Source organism: Sitophilus oryzae, unplaced genomic scaffold (assembly GCF_002938485.1).
Source record: "Sitophilus oryzae breed Bouriz unplaced genomic scaffold, Soryzae_2.0 scaffold_179_pilon_pilon, whole genome shotgun sequence".
Lineage (NCBI taxonomy): Eukaryota > Metazoa > Arthropoda > Insecta > Coleoptera > Curculionidae > Sitophilus > Sitophilus oryzae.
Genome location: NW_022146501.1, coordinates 1,224,603 through 1,248,171, shown reverse-complemented (window position 1 = coordinate 1,248,171; position 23,569 = coordinate 1,224,603). Strand labels below are relative to the sequence as shown.

The 23,569-nt window shown below is 30.3% G+C and overlaps 1 protein-coding gene across 1 annotated transcript in view; it reads right to left on the bottom strand.

Annotated features, from left to right (window-relative positions):
• The window catches only part of LOC115882899 (protein unc-13 homolog B), a 346,607-nt gene that overhangs the window by 255,218 nt on the left and 67,820 nt on the right, over positions 1 to 23,569 (bottom strand). Inside the window, exons 2-8 of the mRNA XM_030901160.1 lie at positions 22,187 to 22,216; positions 18,471 to 18,573; positions 16,042 to 16,159; positions 15,781 to 15,904; positions 12,668 to 12,784; positions 5,829 to 6,130; positions 484 to 629 (exon numbers count right to left, since the gene is read on the bottom strand). Of these exons, the coding sequence (XP_030757020.1) occupies positions 484 to 629; positions 5,829 to 6,130; positions 12,668 to 12,784; positions 15,781 to 15,904; positions 16,042 to 16,159; positions 18,471 to 18,573; positions 22,187 to 22,216 (940 nt within the window). The remainder of the gene's footprint in view (positions 1 to 483; positions 630 to 5,828; positions 6,131 to 12,667; positions 12,785 to 15,780; positions 15,905 to 16,041; positions 16,160 to 18,470; positions 18,574 to 22,186; positions 22,217 to 23,569) is intronic.

The window sequence follows — 23,569 nt, the reverse complement described above, 5'->3', positions numbered from 1 at the left end:
GTTTTTTTTAATCACCAGAATTATTTAATACTTTACTATCAGAATATAAACAAAAATAAAATAAATAAGTCTTTGCCCTGACCCGTATTCGAACTCTGAATCCTCGGTTCGTAGTCGGAAACTCTACGCACTGCGCTATGGAGACATGTTCGATTTATATTCAATACTAGAATTTATAGGACTAAATTAAAAAAATATAGGATCTTCTTTAGATGCGCAGTAGTGAACGCAACGGGTATCGGCAGCCAGACGGGCCGCATGTTGTTCCAGAGAGCATAGTAAAATATATATTAAAGAGCCAGACGTCTTAAAACACTTTCTCGAAAACGTTGTTAGCTCTTAGACTAATATTAGAGCTACCCATTTAAATTAAAATTACTTAATGTCCCAATTCAATACAAAATTAAATTGAAATTCTAATCTACAATCAAAGTAATCGTTTTATAATACAATTTGCATAGTTTCTATCGAACTAATCCTCACCTTAAAATATCCGGCTTATTCCTTGGTCTGCTATTGTAAAACAACGGATCCGAATCCAGACTATTTTCAGAATATAATCCCGTATTTTGTTCCGGCATGCCTCCACTGAATCCTTTGTAATCTTCGATATTTCCAGGAGAGTACCTCTGGAAAAAGAAATTAATCATTTTTCTACACAAAAATTTGCCACTCTTTAAGAAAAAGATATAAATGTAACGAGTTCCAAATGGAAGCCTTGTATTTTTAGAATTATTTTGTATATATCGGTATTCTAAATACCTGACCATGTTTTATATATTTTATTTCTTTTTTTTATATATTTTATTTCTTTAAAAATATCGTACAGTATAGTGTGTCAAAAAATAGTGTACCTGTGAGGGTTTTAACCTTTAAACGCAAATATCTCGAAAACTGTTTACCCTTTTCAACTAAACGAAGAGCATCTTTCTTGCGTCAAAAAGTCCTTTGTTGAAATTGCTGTATCCCCATTGCGTTAAACAATTATTACGACTATTAACCTACCATAACAAAAAGTATAAAATCGCCATTTGCTTTGGCAATAAAATGTGTGTAAGAATACCAGTGTTCTTAAAAATAGAGAAAATATATTATTTTTATTTACCTTTTCAAATTTCCTCAGGCTCTATCTTAGGACATATGGTCATACGAGCTTTTTGTTTTGTTTTTATATGTAGAATCACCCACTAAAGTTTGTTACACTATTTTTTGACACCCTGTACATCACGACACTCTTTTACATACAGTTATACTTTGTAAACACCACTACATTGAATCAAATCGGAAACCAATTTGTTAGTGGTATTTTAATAGTAAAACAATTTTGCTTAAGCGACAAGAATGTTTGATGTTTGTAGATTTTTCTCTAGTGGGGAAAAATTCACAATTCTTTTCAGGAAATAAAAAACAATGAAATAGCAATAACCCTCTAAATAAATTTACTTTCTTTTAAGCTTTTTTTAAATTTTAAAATGGTATGCTAAAATTACAGAAATTTATAATTTTTTAGAGCTCAATAACACCTTTTTTCTTTTAAATATGCCCCACAAACCCCTACAACTGAAAGCTTCATCTAAAAAGATATGGCACAACTTCTGCCAGTTAAGTAATTTTCTGCGTTAAAATAGACATTTTTCAGTATATTGCTTGCTTAGCAATATGCACAGCGATAACATATAGGGTGAGCGAAGAAAAAGCAAATCCAGAAGTTCTATAATCACGTAAAATATTAGTTTTTTCAATTGTTGCCACGTTATTGACAATATAAAAAGTTATTTTAACGCCTAGACATAAATAAGTAAAGCACTTTTACGACTAAGCATAAAAGTATGTAAATATACTGACATAAGGTGTCAAATTCAACGAGTGTAACCATAGTTTCTCGATATATAATTACTTACAAGTTATTAATTTTAAATCGTTTTAAATTATTTGCAACGTTTGAAATTGTTTAAAAAATTCTTCGTGACGTTTGAAAAAAATAGAATATTCTATTCGGAGTAAAAATTACTTTTTGTGTCTCTGCTATAGTAACAAACGTACAGCCTAGCCACGAAAAGTGTCTTTTTTACTCCTAATAAAACAGAATATTTTTATTTTATTTCTCCAAATACTTATTCATTTCTAAAATTGACCACTGAAAAGAATCGACAAATTACATTTTTGATGATTTCAATGAAACTTTAATAGAATTTCCAATACAAATATTACCTCAAATCTGTTCAAAATTAATCACTGAGTGCTTTACAATTACTGCCTGTAGGTTTGACGATAATGGACAGCAAAATTTTGCAAACTATCAGATAATGTAGTTTTTGGAGAGAATAATTATGGTAAAATGTTAAATAGCATTAAATTGAAAGCCTCTGATAAATTTGTTAGAGCCGTAATACCATTAACCACATATTTAACAACATTGTAATGAATAATAATTATTTCCAAAAACCACATCATTTTCAACTATATAGATGAATATTTCAGGCCCTGTTTGTACAGGGTGTCTTTGTGTGTTTGTACAGGTACAAAGATGCAATTTTCATATTAACAATTCAATTTTTTTATGAAAATAAAAATGCCACACACAGATTTGTCCTAGCCCTATTGAAATGGAGGGCAAATTTGAAATGTATGCATTATTTGACTCCCCTTGTTTCTGGGTTACGTTTTAACTTATTAGAAACCTCAGGAGAGAGTTTCGTAGAGTTTTTTACGTAGAATCCAGTGGCGTAACTAGTTTCTCGCTGGGAGTTCTCGTTCTTGAAATATGACTCAAACTTATGATTTTTTAAATGACATACCCTGTTTATTATTTTTTAATTTTATATCCCTTGCTTTCTAAAAATATAAAGTCTATTTCTGTTTTCAAAAATAAGGAAAAAATGCATTATTCAACTAACATAAATCAACCTAGTTTTTTTAAAGAATATTATTTTATTTCATTTAATTCAGCCAGATAAATTTTTACAAAACATTTTTCTTAATAAACTGCACTGAAACTGAACTTGTGCAACTTTTAAATAACAGAACTGTCAATCAGAGTTATTGATGCACTTGTACAATAATTTCACACTCAGAAACTAGCGAGGACTAGTTAATAATAAAAATTTGAAGTCGAATAAGTTATTCGATTGTTTTGATGGCCTAATTTAAACCGGCAGCCTATGTTGTTTATAAAAATAAATTTTCCACCACTTTTCTAGTGCCTTTAGTAAGTCGATCCCGCTTCTGATGTCAAAATGTAGAACGTATTTTTCAAATAAACGGCTGGATATTACCTTTTCGATAAAAAAAAGACAACCAAAGATACTAGAGGAGTAAAAAATGGCAACAATTTCAAATTTGCCCTGTAGTTAAGGAACTAAGAGGGTTAGGAGATAATTCTGTGTAGCATCTTTAGTTTAATACTGATAAACAAAAAATATTCTGTAAAACACACGAAAATGGGACTCTCTGTACATATAAAACATTTGAATCATATTTATTCGAAACAAAAACAATTTCGTATTCAGCGCTCGTACCTGCTATAACTGTAGACACCGGTGTTTCAGATTATAAATAAGGAAAATTGTAGGAATTACGTTTTGTTATTTATACTCTAGAGAAAAACTGACTCGTTACTTGTGCTATTAAAATAACGCGAAAGACAAATTTAGAGAGGAAAATGGAGAAGAAAAATGCTTTTAATAACGGTGGTGGGTGGAAAGTTTATTAAGCAAGATAAACAGAAACATTTAAGCGGCAGTTTATGTTTATTTCTACATTAGTTACGTAGGTGTAAATAAAATAGTAGCTTAGTTAAATTGAGACACCTACATAGCGTAGATTTAGGTGACAAAATATTTGTATTTTACTTGGGTAAAAAACTTTTAAACGAATTTTTAAAAAATATAAATTAATGAAATATAAATATTTGCTGTTTTAAATCGTAATAAATATTAATAAGGGTAACGTTAAAGTTGGTATGCCCCTGTTAAACAAAATTTAGAATAAAAAGTTTGAAATAGCTTAGAAGTTATAATTATAAATATTTTTTAAATAAAACATTTTTTAACACAAGTTTGTGAGGATACCCTCTTTTATTACCTCATTGGAGGATATTAGTTATTAGTTTCAAACGTTGCAAATAAAATAAAAAGATTTAAAAGTAATACCTTCTAAGCAATTATATATCGAGAAACTATAGTTACACTCGTTGAATTTCACACTTGATCGAAAAAAATGGCGTCTGCGATGGCTATGAAATAAAGATCGCTGTCATTTTATATGTAAAATTATATGTGGAATATCATCGATCGTCATTTCTAAGCCAACTGAATGCAGTTTTTTTTCGATCATACGATATATTTTCGTACTTTTGTGCTTAGGCGTAAAAGTACTTTACTTATTATTATGCCTAAGCGTTAAAATGAGTTTTTATATTGTCATATATAAGTGTTTCAGAAGTGAACTGGACCAAGTCCTAGTTATTACCTAGAAACAAGCCCTATAACATAGGATACAACATTTTAATGAACAGTGCTTTCCATAAAATGAAAAATATACGAAATAAAATACATGTACTGATTTCCTTCGAAAATCGACCAACTATGAAACTATGAACCCTTCCTGGCACAACGGTATATTGTGAGACAAGAAATTGTAGAGAGACACAAGCCCTGGTAACACAAGATACAACATTTTAAATAGAACAGTGCTTCCATAAAATCAAAATGAAAATATACGAAATAATATATATGTACTGATTTCTTTTCGAAAATCGACAACTATGGAAACTATGAACCCTTCCTGACACAAAGGGCTACATTGTGAGACAAGAAATTGTAGAGAGAAACAAGCCCTATAACATAGGATACAACATTTTAATGAACAGTGCTTTCCATAAAGTCAATAAAATGAAAAATATACGAAATAATATACATGTACTGATTTCTTTCAAAAATCGACAATTATGAAACTATGAACCATTCCCGGACACAAGCGGTACATTGTGAGACAGGAAATTGTAGAGAGAAACAAGCCCTATACATAGGATACAACATTTTAATGAACAGTGCTTTCCATAAAATCAATAAAATGAAAAATATACGAAATAATAAACATGTATTTATTTCTTTCGAAAATCGACAACTATGAAACTATGATCCCTTCCTGGACACAAACAGTATATTGTGAGACAGGAAATTGTAGAGAGAAACAAGCCCTATAACATAGGCTACATAAAATCAATAAAATAAAAAATATACGAAATAATATATATGTACTGATTTCTTTCGAAAATCGAAAACTATGAAACTACGAACCCTTGCCGGACACAAACGGCACATTGTGAGACAGGAAATTGTAGAGAGAAACAAGCCCTATATCATAGGATACAACATTTTAATGAACAGTGCTTTCCATAAAATCAATAAAATGAAAAATATACGAAATAATATACAGGTACTGATTTCTTTCGAAAATCGACAACTATGAAACTATGATCCCTTCCTGGACACAAACAGTACATTGTGAGACAGGAAATTGTAGAGAGAACCAAGCTCTATAACATAGGCTACATAAAATCAATAAAATATACGAAATAATATACATGTACTGATTTCTTTCGAAAATCGAAAACTATGAAACTACGAACCCTTCCCGGATACAAACGGTACATTGTGAGACAGGAAATTGTAGAGAGAAACAAGCCCTATAACATAGGATAATTATGGAGAAAATGAGAGTTAAAGTTTTTTTAATTTTATTGATTTTCCCATAGTTTAAAAAATATATTTAAATGTAATTTTTTCTCTTGCAACAAGAAATCATGTAAACCACCCTGTCCTAACCTGTTGTTGCGCTTGCTGCAAATGCCTCCTGTGCGACCCGGGACTGAGATGATGCTGATAAACCCCCACCCCTTGCTGAGTCGCCGAGAGATATTGCTGACCCGTACCATCCTCCCTCTCGTAAGAGTTCTCCCTGCTGGTTTCCAGTGACCTCTGCGGCGTGTTAAGTTGATGAGCTGCCGCCCTAAACTGAGAAGCTGAGGAGTTTGGATGCTGCCCCACCGGATAATTCAGGTCGGAGGTATAGTCGCTGTCCTCAGAGTACCCCGCTGAAATGTCAGTGTCAAAGTGATTACTATTGGCTGAAAAAAAGAAACAGAATAGAGGGGTAAAGGGTGGAAGATGTGGTCGATGTGTGTTTCGGTGTGTTTTAAACATCTATTTTATCGATAAAATATGGGTTGTTTTGAGATATAACGTTATGTGTAAACTATTTTAACAATTTCTACAGTATGATCATAATAAAGTATCTGTATTCTTTTATAATTAACAACTTAAAATTTTCATGTGTTTCAAGTATACTTTATACTTGGGTTTACGATTATTCACAATGGCTAAAAATACAAGTAAAATTAATAGAATATTCTAGCTTGCGATAGTTAGTTTAAAACAATAAATTTTATTTCTAACCAAAATTTCGCTTGCCGGATCATAATCAAAGGCCAAAATTACATTACTCGCGAATTTGGAAGTATAATTATGAAAGCTAAAGCTTCATTCAGAACCACGCAATTAGTGGAATAAATTAGTGGTTTCAATTAGCGTAGAACTTGGTTCCTTTAAATTCAATGTAAGCATTCAGAACGTCAAAATTAGTGGTATACATTTTCAATTAGTAGAAAAATTAACAAACTTTTAATTTTTTCACTAATTCTACTTCAAAATTTGCGAGAAATGTCATTTTGGCCTTTGATTGTCTTCAGTCAAGAAAAATTGTGGTTAGAAATCAAAAGTTTATTTTTTAAGCCAGCGCCTTCTATTAAAAGATCAGCCTACGGGCGAGATTTATGACGTCACGCTAGTTAGATATAACGGATTAATAAATATGTTGTAGAATACATGGAAAACATAATTATTCCTCAGATTTTTGGTTTGTATTTTAAAAATGATATAGTTTACATGAAATATACATAATATACAGTTAATAACTACAACATATATACCTATTTATAGTAATAAATACTTTGGCAAATAAACTATGAACCATACAAATGCAGCAAATGTTTTACAATGTACAAATAATGTATAGGTACATAAGATAATGGGTAAAATGTAAATATATTTTAATTTTTGGGGTTTGAAAATCGATCTAATTTAACAAAAAACATTCACTATCTACTAATAGTGATGTATCATTATTTGCATTCACAAAATTTATATGTATATTTTGCAAGTATCAATGTTCGAAAAATTATATTTACAAATAATACAATATTATCTAAAAAAAGGCGTCAGCGATGGCTATGAAATGAAGATCGCTGGCATTTTATATGTAAAATTATTCTAAAATTTTTGATTTTCTTGGAATTTTTAGGTTCGGGAAAAACGCTGATTTAAGTTTTCATTTGGGTTTTCATTATTTTTATTTGGTTTAAAAAAACGTTTCGGCTAACTATAGCCTTCATCAGTGCTGTGTCATATGAGAAAAATAGTGTCGAATATAATCCAAAAAATTACATATACAATATAATTGTATATGTTATATAATTCACACCTCATAATGTTTACTGCAATTAATAAACTAATATAAACTTATCAAAAGATGACCATATATTTTTTAAAATTATTATTCTTAACACTAAAATTATCTACATTGACTATGGAATACGCAGTAAACATTGGTGTGAATATTTTATAAATGTAATTTTTTGGATTATATTCGGCACTATTTTTTTCATATGACACAACACTGATGAAGGCTATAATGTTAGCCGAAACGTTTTTTTTTAAACCAAATAAAAATAATAAAACCCAAATGAAAACTTAATCAGCGTTTTTCCGAACCTAAATTCCAAGAAAATCAAAAAATTTAGAATATTTAGAAACAAGGTTCAAGAATATCAAATTTTCCAAGATTGTAAAATTCTAGTTAATTATTTTAATGTACAGTTATTTAGGGAATGTCATCGATGTTCATTTCCAATCCAACTAGACGCCGATTTTTTCGATACGTAAAATGTAAATAACATTAGACCAATTAAAACAAAGAAATATGCATTTCTTAGTATTTTTAGTAACACCTTTATTCTTAAAACTTAATTTTGTATTATGCAAATATACCAATTTTATTGTTATTTTATTCATATTGTATTCAGCCATCACTTAAATATTTGATATTAATTTGGTATTATAAATAATCAACACTATTCATTAAAAATTACTGAACAAATATATGTTATGCTTGACATACATTATAATATATTATCAAACAAAAACACATTCTTCTTTTAAATTGTATCAGTCTTGTCTTTACAAAAATCTTTAATTTTTTTAAATCTTTTTTAATACCATCATGGGAGAATATTATTTTTAAATTTATTAAAGATATTTTCAATAGAATTCTCTTGATTTATAACTCGTACCCACTTTTCTTACTCTTCCGGACACTTTAGGCTGCCTAGTATAACTATACTTTCCAACAGGAACACAACAAAGATGAGGCATAGCACCAAAAACACACTCAACTTAAGCTTTATTGATGAATTGTTAGAGTCTTAAAAAACACACACAAAAATCACGATAAGTAAAAAATGTATGGGCACTTTTAGGTTAAATCACTTACACAACGTGTAATTTTTCAATTTTTCTATTTTTTATGCGAAACCGAGAGTGACCATATATCTGGTAGTAGTTTATGTCACTTAAACACCAAAATAATTAGTTATTTGCACTACAATAATAAATAATACCAAAAATCAAAGAGTTAAAACCAAAAATTAACCGACAAAATATGAAATGGAATCTAACCCAATATCTAAGTATGGACAGCTGATGAAGTAAACAAAAGTCCGCCCCCAGGCTGACCTTTTAATAGAAGGCACTGTTTAAGTTAAATATTAGGCTTTCTCTATGGATACAACTAACTAACGCAAGCTGTTGCTAGGATATTCTGTTAATTTTAATTATTTTTTTACACATTGTGAATAACCGTAAACTAAAAAGTATAAAGTGTAATTGAAACCACTAATTTGTTCCACTAATAGCGAGGTTCTGAATGAAGTTTAGGAAATAATAAATGGTATTTTAAATATAATATTTTCTACGTTTTCTAACTTTTGGTTCAGTGTAATTTATATTAGATCCTCATATTTTAGCTATATGCGATAAAATTTTGTACGAATATTTCAAAGAAAAAATTTTGAATCTAAATTCGTATTCAAGAAAGGACCCACTAAGAAATTTATCCTCTTGGATTACAGTTCCTCTTGGATTTCGGTCATTTTTCATATAAAACAGACATGTCTGTTTTAAAATTTTTGATTTAGTTGCTTTATTTTCAACAGATTTATTTATGAAAACTATAAAATAATTTATTATTGCAGTTTTATGATTAACTGAAAAATGGGCGAATTTTGACCGCACTGTTGTGAAAAATTAATTCAAGCGTATATTAAATTTATTAATGCCCGACCTAAAAAGCATTAATTTAAATATTTGGTCATAACCGAATATAAAAGTTATGTTCTATTTTTCAAACCATATTATCAAAGGATAAAACCATTATTTTTAAATTTTAAATAATATTTTAGACCTAATCCTCGATTCTGACTATTAAACATTGCTAACAAAGACAAATAATAAGGCATATAAGTTATAAGTACCATATTAACTTGTTTTTATGTTTCTAAAATAATAAAAATAAATTTAATTATGCCAAATAGCGCATAATTTCACGTTAATTTAATGTTAAAATTAATGTTCATGGGAGAACATTTAATGATTTTTCTTTATGATCATACTGTATTGCTTAATTTAAATATTTAAAATAAAATAAATTAAAATGACTGTAACTAAATTACTACCTCTAAAACCTACTTATTTTATAACTTTACTGTTCTAATAGTTTAAAAGCAATGATATAATCTATAAATAAATGCATATATTAAATTGCTAAAAGTTAAAAAACATTTTTTTTTCATTACTTCAATTTCTGTTATATTTTTAGTTATCAAATTTTCTTTTTAACTAAAGATTTATATAAAATAAGCTTGCAAGCGCTTTCAGCCTTTTTTGGAGTTCAAAATAGTCTGATGGTATTTTATAGAGCATGTTATTTGTATACCATACTCCAGCATATAATATATTTTCTCATACTCAATGACCCTTGCGTTTCCTAAATAACAGCACTTGAAAAGAAAGCATACAGCGAAATTTTTAATAAAGATTTTGAAGGAACATTTTTAAAATTTATGCTATAATTCACAAAAAAAAATAAATGTCATAAAAAAATTTCATATGAAATTTTTAACTGTTTGATATTCTCTCACAAAAGTATTTTAAGCGATTTAGTGTTACTGAGCTTCAATGATTTTCATTATTGGGTTATTATAACAAGTTTTTGAACAGTATGGCTTGAAGAAAAGATGCATTGAATAATTTATGAAACAAACTTAACAAGTTTATTTCATTTATCATTAATTTTGGTGATTTTTTTATCTTTATATTTTCATGTTGTTTATTTTTTGAAATTATACTTTTAATAAAATACGTATGTATTTATTTAGTTGTGTGTACCCGCGACTTCGTTCGCGTCGAATTAATCATTTGTAATGGTGATGATAAAGCAAAGCAAGAATTTCCATTAACATACAAACTGGATAAAATTTTCCCACATTTATGTCAGCATGAGAAAAAACAATATGTCGATATTATTATATAACTTATAATATAATAGATAATATTTGAGAGGTAGTTTCATCTCGTTGGAATTTGACTTTCGAAAAATCCGTTTGCAAAAAATAAGCTTTTTACATAAAGCAGTTTAAGTATAATCGTGGTTAATCAACTACCCAACTTTTTGAAACAGCCTGTATGATTTTAAAAAAAAAATTCAAAATATGTAAAAAAATAAATTATGCGTGTCCAAGCGTTTCCCGAAAGACTAACCGTTATTTAAATAACAAATATTGTAATATTTGAGGGGTGGTTTCACCCCCTTAGAATTTGAGTTTCTAAAAATCCCTTCTTATCGAACCTCTACACCCTAAAGTCAATCCGTTTTCCAAAAATCAGCTTTTTACGTCAAGCGGTTTAAGCAGGATCGTGATTAATCAATGACCAGATTTTTCAAAACACCCTGTATATATTTTTAGAAGTAATTAATTCAAAGGGATATTCCACTAAATATTAGTAATTTTTATATTATCTTGAATTTTAATAAACATTCTTCTTAAGTTTCCATACTTTTAACCAAGAAAATATTCATAATTTTTTATATACTTTTTGATAGCTGTAATTTTTTTAGAGATTATTATTATACTTATTTAAATGTATTAGGTTTTGTAGGAAATTATTTGTAGGTCACGATTATATAAGTAGTTTTATTTCATATTTTAATTTCTCAGCATAAATGACAGCTTAAAAAAGTTTCCATACTGTATATTAGTATAGATTTTTGATACTGCTTGGACACTACGATAAAAAATAGTTTAATATAACACACTTGTAGATATGCTGTATTTATAAAATTGTATTGTTTTTAATATTCCAAAAAAATTTAAAAAATCATTATTTTATCATTTTTGTGATAGCCTTGACGCACACAGAATTGGTTTTTAACTAAAACTGTTTTCTTGTGGTGCTTCAATGTCAATTAAATGAGCTAGCGCTCACTGATCAATCACGAGGTTTAAGACAGGTTTAGGCTCATTATTTGGTCACAATAAAGCTGATCGGTTTATGTTAAAGTATTTTCAGTCGCGACACGTTCTGTATCTGCTGCCGTGCATAATTGATTGTAAATAAAATATTTTGCTTTCTTCCGAAACACAATATTTTAATAAAAGACAGAAACGGTTTCGACTAAAACAGTTATATTTTTTTGTGTGCATCCAGTCATACTGTTTTCTTTGATACAACTTCTTTAGACCTTTTAAAATAAGGATTATTTATTTCACAATATATTTGTTTATGATAATCATTTTCTTAGTTTTGAAAAATGTATAGAATGTTCAGCCATCGTTCAATGTCACGTCATATATTGTCGAACTCTCTCAATCTCTTGACAATTAGATGATCTGTCATCTGGTTGGTGAATCTCTGGATCTCATATTCTTTTTAGTAATTATCATTGTCATTTGATTTGGGGTTATAATTTTCTTTTTATTTTAAAAATACCTAAAAGATTTAACCAAAATGGACAAGAGCTCATTGCTAGGCTTATAAATTCTCTTTTTCGAGAAAAAGATGCCGGTAGAACATTCTTGCCCGTGGACGCCGTATATGAAGTAAGTATAATGAAAATATGTAATATTCCTACATAAATACAAATTGATAGCGTTTTTAAGTCAATGAAAAATGAAAAAATGCCGAAAAAAAAACGAAACTAGCTCAATCAATAATATAGGAACGTACTTAAAATTTTCTAAACAATATGAACTCATCTCAGACACAGACTAAAACGCATATTTGACAAATAATGATGACGTAAGTGGGTAAAGCGTGCAAAAAGCCAAACACGTCAAGCAATAGCGGCGAGAACAAGCTTAGAATTATTTCGAAAAACTTTAAATTGCCTAAAACGACAAGAGACATTACGGGAACTGTCTCGAGAGCTAACTCGGAGCGGAGCAAAATACTGCTACATATTTTACTGCTCAAAATGTCTTCCAGATACTTACATCTCCCAATGTAGTTGAAATGTCGGTTGGCCTGTTCCGTCCTAGCTTCCAGATCTATCCACTTGTTCAACGTCTCCAGTTTCCGTTGTAAGTCAGAGGCGTCCATGTTTTCTGGATCTTCGAATTAGATTAAATATATTATGCAGAGAGAGAAATAATTAGTTTTTTGTAGTATAAGTCGATTTAAACGAGAAATAATATAAATCTTAATATTTGTAATCTAAAAATATGACCAAGATAGTTAAATAATGAAAGTATCTCGTATAAATATACAGAGTGGTCCGAAATGTATATATTTATAAATTATAAAAAAGTTCGTATAAATGTATGTCCTAAAATGCTTAGTTCCGGAGATACAGGGTGTAGAAGTTTCATTTTTATTTCGATTTTTTCGAAATAATTTCCAAAGTAGGTAACGTCAATATTTATATGAAAATTCCACACCTGTAATTTTTAACCAATCAAAACGTATTTTTTTGACAAATCACCAAGGCAACGGATAAATATTAGTGAAAATTTTTCCTTGTGGGCACCCAACAGCGAATTATACTGGAAATTTTTTGACATTTATAATGACAGAATATCTTTTTGAGAGTCTGGTTTTTATTTGTTTACATGATAATTTTGATACATTTCAATTACAAAGCTGAGATGAAAGTTTGTAAACTGCTTCCATACTCTTGACTTCGATTTCCTAGTATTCGCGGGTGTCAACTGCTTAATCTCCTGGCGAATATTTTCTTTGCTTTCATGACCGAAGCGAAACATTTTTTTTAAGCCGTGCCGCTTGACAGCTTCAAAACTGAAATAGTTTTTAGGTTTGGGTTTTCTAGCTAGGTATATTCTTTGGTTTGGGTGTCACTTAGTTGTCATAGTAACTAAATAATCAATTCGACCAAAAATCGAAAAATACATTTTAATTATTTGATTTTCAAACACAATTTGCCGCGGAATTTTCTTACCGAATACCACATGAGGTCAAATTAAATCCGGACATTTTTTCTCGCTCAATGAATATTTTTAGAAAATTATCAAAATAATAATTTTCAAAATATTCATAAGCTCGAAAAAATTTCCGGAAATAATTTGACCTCTAGTGGTATTACTAGTGGTGTCTGGGAGTTTTTTGACATGAGAAATTACTCTTACTTGTAGAGGGCGACACCTACTATTTTTAACAGGTTTGAAGAGTAATAACCTTTTACCCGTACTGTATAAAACTACTGAGTCAAAAAATATACATTCACGATATTTTTTACGTAAAAAAGTCTCTTGGTAAAAATCGCTACAAATACTGGTTCTTGAGATACTTGGAATCGAAATTATCAATACCTGTCATCATTGACATAAATTAAGCATTGTTGACTAAATAGTTATTAAACTAAAAACATAAATTTGAAATGTTTTTGTGCCAAATGTTCAACAGAAACTGTTTTATCATCATTTTTTTGCAGACAAAATCAATGATACATATTATGTATTGACTATTTCCATAATATCTTGAGAACGGTTGTTTATAGCGAAATTTTTTAAGTAAAAAGTCACGGAAATGTATATTTTTTTACTCAGTAGCTTTATACAGGTACGGATAAAAAGTTATTACTCTTCAAAACATTTAAAACACATGTAGGTGGCGCCTCCTACATATAGAGGTCATATTGACATCAAAATCAAATTTATTATGTCAAAATACTCCCAGACACCAACTTCCATCTAAATATTGACGTTACTTCAGAAATTATTTGACAAAAATCAAAATAAAAATGAAACTTCTACACCCTGTATCTCCGAAACTAAGCATTTTAAGACATACATTTATACGAACTTTTTTAATTATTTTTATCTGCAGAATATGCTGCCGAAGTTTCCCGAATACAGTTCGGACCACCCTGTATATGTTTGAAGGCAAATTTATTAATTTTTATTAACTTCCTGATTGTGTCTTTTTTATTTTTAATTTATCTTCTGGCTGTACAGTTAAGACATACAATCATTAAGCCCCTACATTAAAAGTTTTTTTACTGTCTCCAATAGGTAAGCAAGGCTGAAGTTATCACACTACATATTTCTGAAAACCCTGTACAAGTCATTTCTCAAGCCATCCGGTATAAACAGAAAAATTAAAAAGAAAACGAAAATGTAATCGGAGATAAAAATAAGACGTAATGAAAAAAATGCAACCACTTAAAGCAGAGTATATTTATAATACCGGCATATAATGACTGTATTTCTATTTTTAAGTATCTTCTCCTGATTCCATGGAAATCATAAACTTAAGCTTCCTGGCTCAATATAGAATAATGTACTTTTAAGTGGCTGTCTCCATAAACAGATGGGTTGCATTAGAGATTTCTGCTTTCAAGTAGGTGGAAGGTAGGCGAAGAATGATAGACGAAAAGGAAAAGTAAAGAACAAAGAAAATGTAGAAGAAGCTCAGACGCTTGGAGAGGCATTTGACTTACTCTATGACGTATATTTGAATAAATTTTTGTTGAAAAAATGAAACAATCATATTTAAATATACGACGTTTTGTATAAAATCAGCATCAAACGGATTTTTTTTTTGTCTAAAATGTTTCATTTTATTTTTCTGTTTTGGAGGAGATTGCTTTAAAATATAGAGAAATGCGGTTATTATTCAAACTGTTCTGATTTTCCTAAATCTTTTTTTGTAACTAAAATACAACTTTTAAGAACCAAGATAGTGTACCATGACGTCCAAACTTTGAGCCTAATAATTGGGGTCTCTGAAACTATAAGAGATACAAGGTCTGACAAATGAAGGCAAAGCTGCGCAATTTGATGCTGATCAAAATGCTTCCTTAAAAGTTAAAAAACTCCAAATACTTCAAAAGATTTTTGGAAAAAATATTTGAGTTCTCTACATTTTTATATTTTCATAGCTACTTTTATGTTCTATAAGATTTTGTTATCAGCCTAAAGAAGAAACCTACGCTTCTTCTGTTGAGGTTGTTAAACTTTTTGTTTTGGAGATATTCTTTTTAAAAAGTTGCAAAACACAAATTTTTTGACTGGTAGAGGTAAGAAACTTAACTTATAAAGAATAACTGTCTTGATAGATTAATATAAAATAGAGATAATGGAAAACTTACCAAAGGGTAACTCAAAGCGACAGTCAACCAATAAAGAGTGACCGGTAGCCATCTTGGTGCCTACAACTTCTCCATCTTTCATCACTAATTCGGCATCTAAAGATAGCCATTGTCCATTTCCTTCCTACAGTTTTAGAATAATTGTTAATTAACTACTCTACACATACTCGAAAAAGTAAAAAAATAAACAGATAGAATAAATATTAAAAAAATAGTATGAAAAGAAAAATAGAATAAAAAATAAAGAAAAAAATAGACCACCTCTATAGTATAATGAACGGTTTGTAGAGGTATCCAGTGGTATCCCATTGCTCTGTCCCATATCATACCCTTGCTCCATACCTCGATGAGCAGACCGGTATTCAGGTTGTTGATTTCGCTGAAAAGATGACAAAAACATGGTACCGTATGAGCCAAAAAAAAGCGGCGTCAAAGACGGTTGGGGAATGACAATCGATGATAATTATGGCGAGGTCAACCTCTAGACGTCGCGTCGCACGGTGAAATATTTGCTCATTTTAGCTGGCCAAAAGGTTATTTTTAAAAATTAATTTTAATGACCAACAAAAAATTTTATCTTGAAGCCCAGGAGATAAGGCATCTAAAAATAACTTGCTTTTTGCCATACAAACAGGTATTCTTATTTAGAACTAGTTCCAATTTGTCTGTTTCGCAAGCAGAGTGTTTTCCGCTTAAAAATTGCTTTAGTTTAAATTAATAAATTTTATTTTTTATATATTTGTTTCCAAAAGTTCGGTATACAAAGGAAGGTAATGTGGCTAGCACTACGCTTCAACCGCCTATCATTACTTCAGGATTGTGAATCCTAAGTACTCATTTAAGGCTGAGTCTAAATTAATAAATTTTATTTTTTATATATTTGTTTCCAAAAGTGAATATGGATTGTGACGAGACAGGTAAATATAGGACTATTTCATATTTTAATCAAATGAATCTCGTTGGTTTTTCAAAGCTACGCCTAGTGAAAGGTATTAACTTTTTTGTATATCTTTTTTTTAAACGCCTAAAGTTGTTATGTGGTTCCTTGCATTTCCCGACAAAAAACTTTGATCATTTAAAAAAAGCCTTTCCTCTTCTACAAAACTTGATATTAAGTAGCCGCCAAATGCCGCCACTTTTTGAAAAAAATCTAGTTTTTAAAAACTAGCGCAGTTTATTATTTTTTGTGACGTACATCTAATTCTGTATTTTTGCATTTAAGGACCTGCTGGAGATAAGATCTTCACCCGAAATCAACTTTTTAATCTGATGAGTCAACAAAATTTGAAAGTATTTAACGAAAAATTGGCATTTTTGCAAAATTATCTTCTTACATACGATGCTTTTTCTGAAGATCAAAAAAGAGAAATTAAGCACAATTTTTCACGTTTGCAAGCCGAATTTAAAAAAAGGTGGATAGAATGTCACAAAACTACACACATATTTCTAAACAAAAATGCAAAATGGTTAGAGGGAACATTTTCTATACCGAGAATAACACGGCCAATCGGAAGACCTCAAAAAACATTTTCAGAGCTAAGTGAACGAGGCAAACGTAGAAAAACCAAGGACATCCGAGAGAGTACTGATGCTGAAACTCTTACCTATGCTGCCCGAATGAAGTTGAATGAACAAGGCAAAAGAACGGAATCTAAACTGCTCGCAGAAATCACCACAATTCCAAATCGTTCAAAAGAATATAAACAAGCATTTTCTAGTACGTCAAATAAAAATATACAGCGACTTTCAACGTTAAATGCATTATCCATGTTTGTTGAGGCTAGTCTTTCTAGAAAACAGTACGAAATTATCAAAAGTTCAACCAACAAAATTTATCCATGTTACAGCTTATTGCTGCAAGAAAAAAAGAAGTGTTATCCAGAAATTTTTCTTAAGAATATATATTTTTATTAAAACCTATTTTTTCGACATTTTTGTTTTAAAAAGTTGAGATCTTTGAAAACAGCAAAAATTTTGGCTCTTACATTCAATTCTGGTTAAAACCAACAAAGTTATTTACTTCACTATCCTCGAATATTTTTGGCCACCTAAACTGGGAAAATAGCTCACCGTGCGTCGTTTACTAAAAATTGACATAAAACTTGTCAAATTATTACTAATTATAGAAAGATTGAAAAAGGATAGAACAAATCTACTTCCAAAACAAATATTTTTCTCGAATTTATATAATAATAATAATAGCTTCCATATATAGCGTTTAACGCCTTAGGAGTAGCAAGGTACAGCTTGCCATACTAGTGCCGTTCGGTATAAAAGGAAGGTAATGTGGCTAGCACTACGCTTCAACCGCCTATCATTACTTCAGGATTGTGAATCCCAAGTACTCATTTAAGGCTGAGTCGACCTAGGTACCCAAACTTTTTTTATTTTAATAAAAATAGTCGGCCGATGAAATGCCAGGTGTGGGATTCGAACCCACTACCTTGAGATTGGTAGACGAGAGCCTGTACCTCTACGCCACCGAGCACCATTTTCTGGAATTTTAAAAAAATAATTTTTATTGAATGTAAAAATAAATTACAGTTTTCTTAAGGCCAGCTGGCGAAAAAAAAGAAGAGTGTAAATGATGCCTAGGGCTTGACCTTGCCAAAATTATCATCAGTTGTCATTCTTCAGTCGTCTTTGACGCAATTTTTTTTCGATTGTATAATATTTTATATAGAACTTACAATAAAAAATCTTGTTCCCAACATGGCGTAGGTCCTTTAACAGTTACTGTGGTCGATTTGACGTTTTGAAGCTTTAATGTCACGTAAGTGTTGAATTGCGCAGCTGAAACAGATAATTAGATATATAATTCAATATTATCTATTTACTCTCTTGTTGTTACATTACATGTAAGTAAACAAGTCGGATGGGAGTTGACAATACGGCGTGAAATTTACACATTTTAAAAAATTCTACTATATTTCCATGTTTATTTTAAAATTTTCTCTAAAACGGTATGGAAATTTGGAAAAGTATAAACAGGGTTAGCAATTTAAGAACAAGAATTTTTTTTGTGAAGGATGCATTTTTCTCAAAATCTCAATAATATAAAAGTTTTTCCACTTGTAAAGACAATTCGGGGACATACTGCATAGTATTATTAAAGGAACATTATTTTTTTATATTTCTATAGTTAGTTCGGGAGAATTAAAAACTTTATAGAAATTAACCCTTTATAGATTGATGGTCGCTAAATCGACCACTTTAATTTAACCAACTAATCAGTCGCGTGGAAGTGTATTATCGCCCAGTTTGTTTGCTATGCTTATTTCTATGAGCCCCTTGGCCATTTAATCAACCATATCTATACGTTGGCCAAATTGGCGCGAAAAATTAACGTCAACGGTTGAATATTCGACCAGTCAGCATTGGTGACACTGAGTTCGCTGTGTATCACATAGGTAGTAGTTGTCGTCTAAGCATTTTCTATGCAAATCTCTTCTATGCAGGCTCGGATGATATTTTCTAAAATCGTTAACATATCCTGTATATTTTCGATCATTTCTCATAGGATGCGAGTTTCTCGAAAAACAAAATTTGATTTACTTGATATGGGCATATTTTTGAGTAGAGATCTAACAGAGATAGTCAAAATGAACTTACTCTTTTTTTAAATTAGATGATACATACATACTTAGCTGTCAATTCTAACGCTTGTTTTGCAGTCTTCATTAATGATAACGTCCAGATTCAACAAGTAGACAAATTTAAATACCTGGGTGCTACTATCAACAACGAGGGTTTGAGCAAAGAAGAAATACAAACCCGAATTCAGAAGAGCAAACAAGTTATTGGATGCCTTAATAGCCTCTGGTAGGACCGAAACTTATCTGCAATAACTAAAAAGAGACTTGGAAGAACATTGGTGGAGTCAGTTCTTTGCTATGGTTCAGAGCTATGGACTCTGAGTGCAGACGCGAAGCGCAAAATCAAAGTTGTTGAAATGGACTACCTTAGAAGAAGTGCAGGTATATCTAGGATGGAAAAAAAGACAAACATCGAGGTCAGGCGTATCATGAATGCATCCGAGGAAACAGTACTGATCGAATCGAAAAATCCAGCTTAAAATGGTTTGGACATGTTCTGCGTATGCCGGAAAACAGGTGGCCAAAAAAAGTTTTTCAATGGGCTCCCCAGGGCAGAAGAAAGAGAGGTACACCTAGAAAATCCTGGAACGGAACGGTTAAGGAAGCAATGGAAGCTCGTAACCTAGAAGCTGATGACGCTCTAAATCGAGATGAGTGACGTAGGATAACGGGAAGGCAGCAATAGGCTGTAGTTGGAAATTAGTATTAAATACTTAAACCAAATCCCGTTTATATGTATGTATATCTATTTGCTTTAAAAGTCTCTAGTTGAAAAATCGACCACCACCCCTTCACACCCATATTTGTTAACTTTTTAAATCATTTTATTAAGAATATATGCTCCCTTTGTGATAGTTTATATATTTTTGAACTCAGTTTGATCAAACTAGAAAATAATTATTAGTACTTCCCTATAACGGGTTAAACTTAAAAAAAATCAGAATTAAGTAAAATTGAAAAAATACATTTTAATATAATTTAAGTATTTTAATCACGCGTAAAATAAATCCGACTACTGTCTCCACCCTCCCCCAAATTCACAAATCAATAGAAAGGAGAAAAACTTAAAATATATGGCGCAAGATTTGGCAATGCCGGAGAACGATGGTGGCTGAAAGTTCAGCCACGTCAACTAGAAATAACAAATAGGACTTTAAAACGTTTTAATCCGTCCCCGGGAATAAATTGGTTGAACCTTAACCCAAAACTTAATCTCTTCCGGATTAATTGACGACACAGAGGGCAGCTGGGTAAATGGAAAACCCACCCCAAGTCTATTTAAGTTTATATTTTGGAAAATTTATGGTTAGAACAACCGGCTGTTGCATTAAATATTAAATATTTGAGGTTATGTAAAATGCAGGACTTGAAGAAATAATGAGGATGGTGGTAAGGAGAATTATCTTCATGTAGAGAAAAGTAGTTATCAAGGAGAGTACAGTTAAGATGGCAATGCTGTACCAAAACTTCTACATTTGTAAGAAAATAAAAAAATGTGCTAATAAATATTAAAGCACGAAATAATGAAAAAATATATACAGGGTGGTCCGAACTGTATTCCGGAAACTTCGGCAGCATATTCTGCAGATAAAAATAAGTAAAAAAAAATCGTATAAAAGTATACCCTAAAATGCTTAGTTTTGGAGATACAGGGTATAGAAGTCTCATTTTTATTTCGATTTTTTCTAAATAATTTCGGAAGTAGCGTCAATATTTGGATGAAAATTGGTATCTAGAAGTTTTTTGGCATGAGAAATTTGATTTTGACTTCAATATGACTCTTATTTATAGGGGGCGCTACCTACATGTGTTTTAACTGTTTTGAAGATTAATAACTTTTCGTCCGTTCCTGTATAAAATTACTGAGTAAAGAAATACATATTTCCGTGATTTTTTACGTCAAAAATATCCCTTGGTAAAAATCACTACGAGCAACCGTTCTCAAGATATTTAAAATGGAAATAGTCAATACATATCATTATTGACAAAAAATAAACATGCTGAGTAAATAGTTATTTGGCTAAAATGATAGATTTGGGAATTTTTTATTTTTTTAAATTAATCGTAAATTTTTCTTTGAAAAATGATGATAAAACAGTTTCTAGTAACTTTTTGACACAAATCATTTCAAATTTATGATTTCACTCTAATAACTATTTAGTCAACATAATTAAATATATTATTTATGTCGATGATGACAGATATTGATAATTTCGATTCAAATCGTAGCACTTTTTACCAAGGGACCTTTTTTACATAAGAAACGTCGTAAATATATACTTTTTTACTCAGTAGTTTTATACAGGTACGGACAAAAAGTTGTTACTCTTCAAATCAGTTAAAAATATATAGGTGGCGCCTTCTACAAGTAGGAGTCATATTGACATCAAAATCTACTTTCTCGTGTAAAAAAACTCCCAGACACCAATTCTCATCCAAATATTGACGTTTCTTCATAAATTATTTGGAAAAAAAAACGAAATAAAAATGAAACTTCTACACCCTGTATCTCCAAAACTAAGCATTTAAGACATACATTTATTTATTTTATATTACTTATTTTTATCTGCAGAATATGCTACCAAAGATTCCGGAATATAGTTTGTAGCACCCTGTATATTTGATTATTGGACTTGTATAGTAGGAAGTATATCAAGAATGGACCCTGCAAGACTAAGAACAAGACTACATATTAGACTACAAGACTAAGACTAAGAGTTACCTTAGTCTTGGTCTGAATTTGCTCATTACCAATTAAAAATTTAAATACAAGTAGAATTATTATTTATTAGATAAATATTTTTGCTTACCTTGGGCTCCAACGTATCGGGCTTTCTTCACTGAAACAATAAAAGAATATTAATAACAATATCATATTATAATAGTTATTTATTTATGAAATTAGTAATACAATGAAATTAGTTTTACATGATGGGTATTAATGTATACTGCAGTATAAAACCCCAGGATCGTTCAACAAAGTTGAAGAGGTAAGATTTTGACCAACTGCCTAAAAAAACAATTTAAATGAGATAAAGGAATCTACGATGTGTTAAAATAGCTATTTATGTAACTAGTACCTAAAATGATGTTTTTTAGGACGAATCATTACTGTTTGCGGACGAGGCGTTAGCCGAGTCCGAAATAGTAGATGAGTCCTAAAAAACATAATTTAGGTACGTGTTACATACACTATTTTTTGTCATACGCTTTTTACAGTTTTTTAGACTGCCGTACTCTACCTGTTGGACTTCACAAGTAAAAAAGCATGGCAGAGAAACCTTGATCACTGTTTCAAAGAATTCTTCTGAACTTTAATAAGAGAAATAATATAATAATACCAAAACTATCCTCATACCAAGATTTGTAGTTTAACACATTCAAAACATGCTACATTTATTTTATTCAAAACTGAAGAGTTTTTTGTTAGTTTATAGCAGGTCCCAACCGCAGGTATTAAGGTCTCTGGTTTCGAGTCTCAAAGCTAAAGTTGATTAGTTTGATTCAAATATCGGTTAGCTATCACTATAGTGTAACAAAAATTGAACGCTGCCTAGTAACTTATTCGTTAGTGTGGATTATTTTAAAGCAATTTGTGAAATAAAATTTGCGGATTTTTTAGGTTGTTTTTTATATATATATATATACTATTTTTTGACGCGTAATCAATGAAGTTTTGTCATTAGGTACATTTGGCGGGTAGGTTAGGTTATTTGGAGGGTGTTAATTCATTGGTTAGTTGGTTATTTGGTGGGGTTGATTGGTTTTTACTAATTTATATTTGTTTTGTTATTATATTTCTCTTTAAATCGTCAAAATCCGCATTTTTTCTGAAAGAATACTGCTCTAAAACACCCCTGAAGTCCTTATTTTTTCAAAAAAATGCTTAATCTCTGTTGCACTAAAGTGTTACGGACCCCAAATATCTTTAGTCTGTGAGTTATTCTATATATTGTTTTTGGTTGCTCTTTTGTTTGCTAAAATATTGCCCAGTCACGGTCGAAAATTGTTAGTACATTCAACAGGGCCCTTATTGTTACGCTGAACCAAAATGGACAGTAAACGATTGTATTTAGATTACTTTTAAACTGAAATAATTATTCACAGTATTAAATCGATTCCATTAAATACATACACATGTTATATAATATAATTCTCAGACGAAATAAATAAGGAAAAGCTTTAGAACAGAA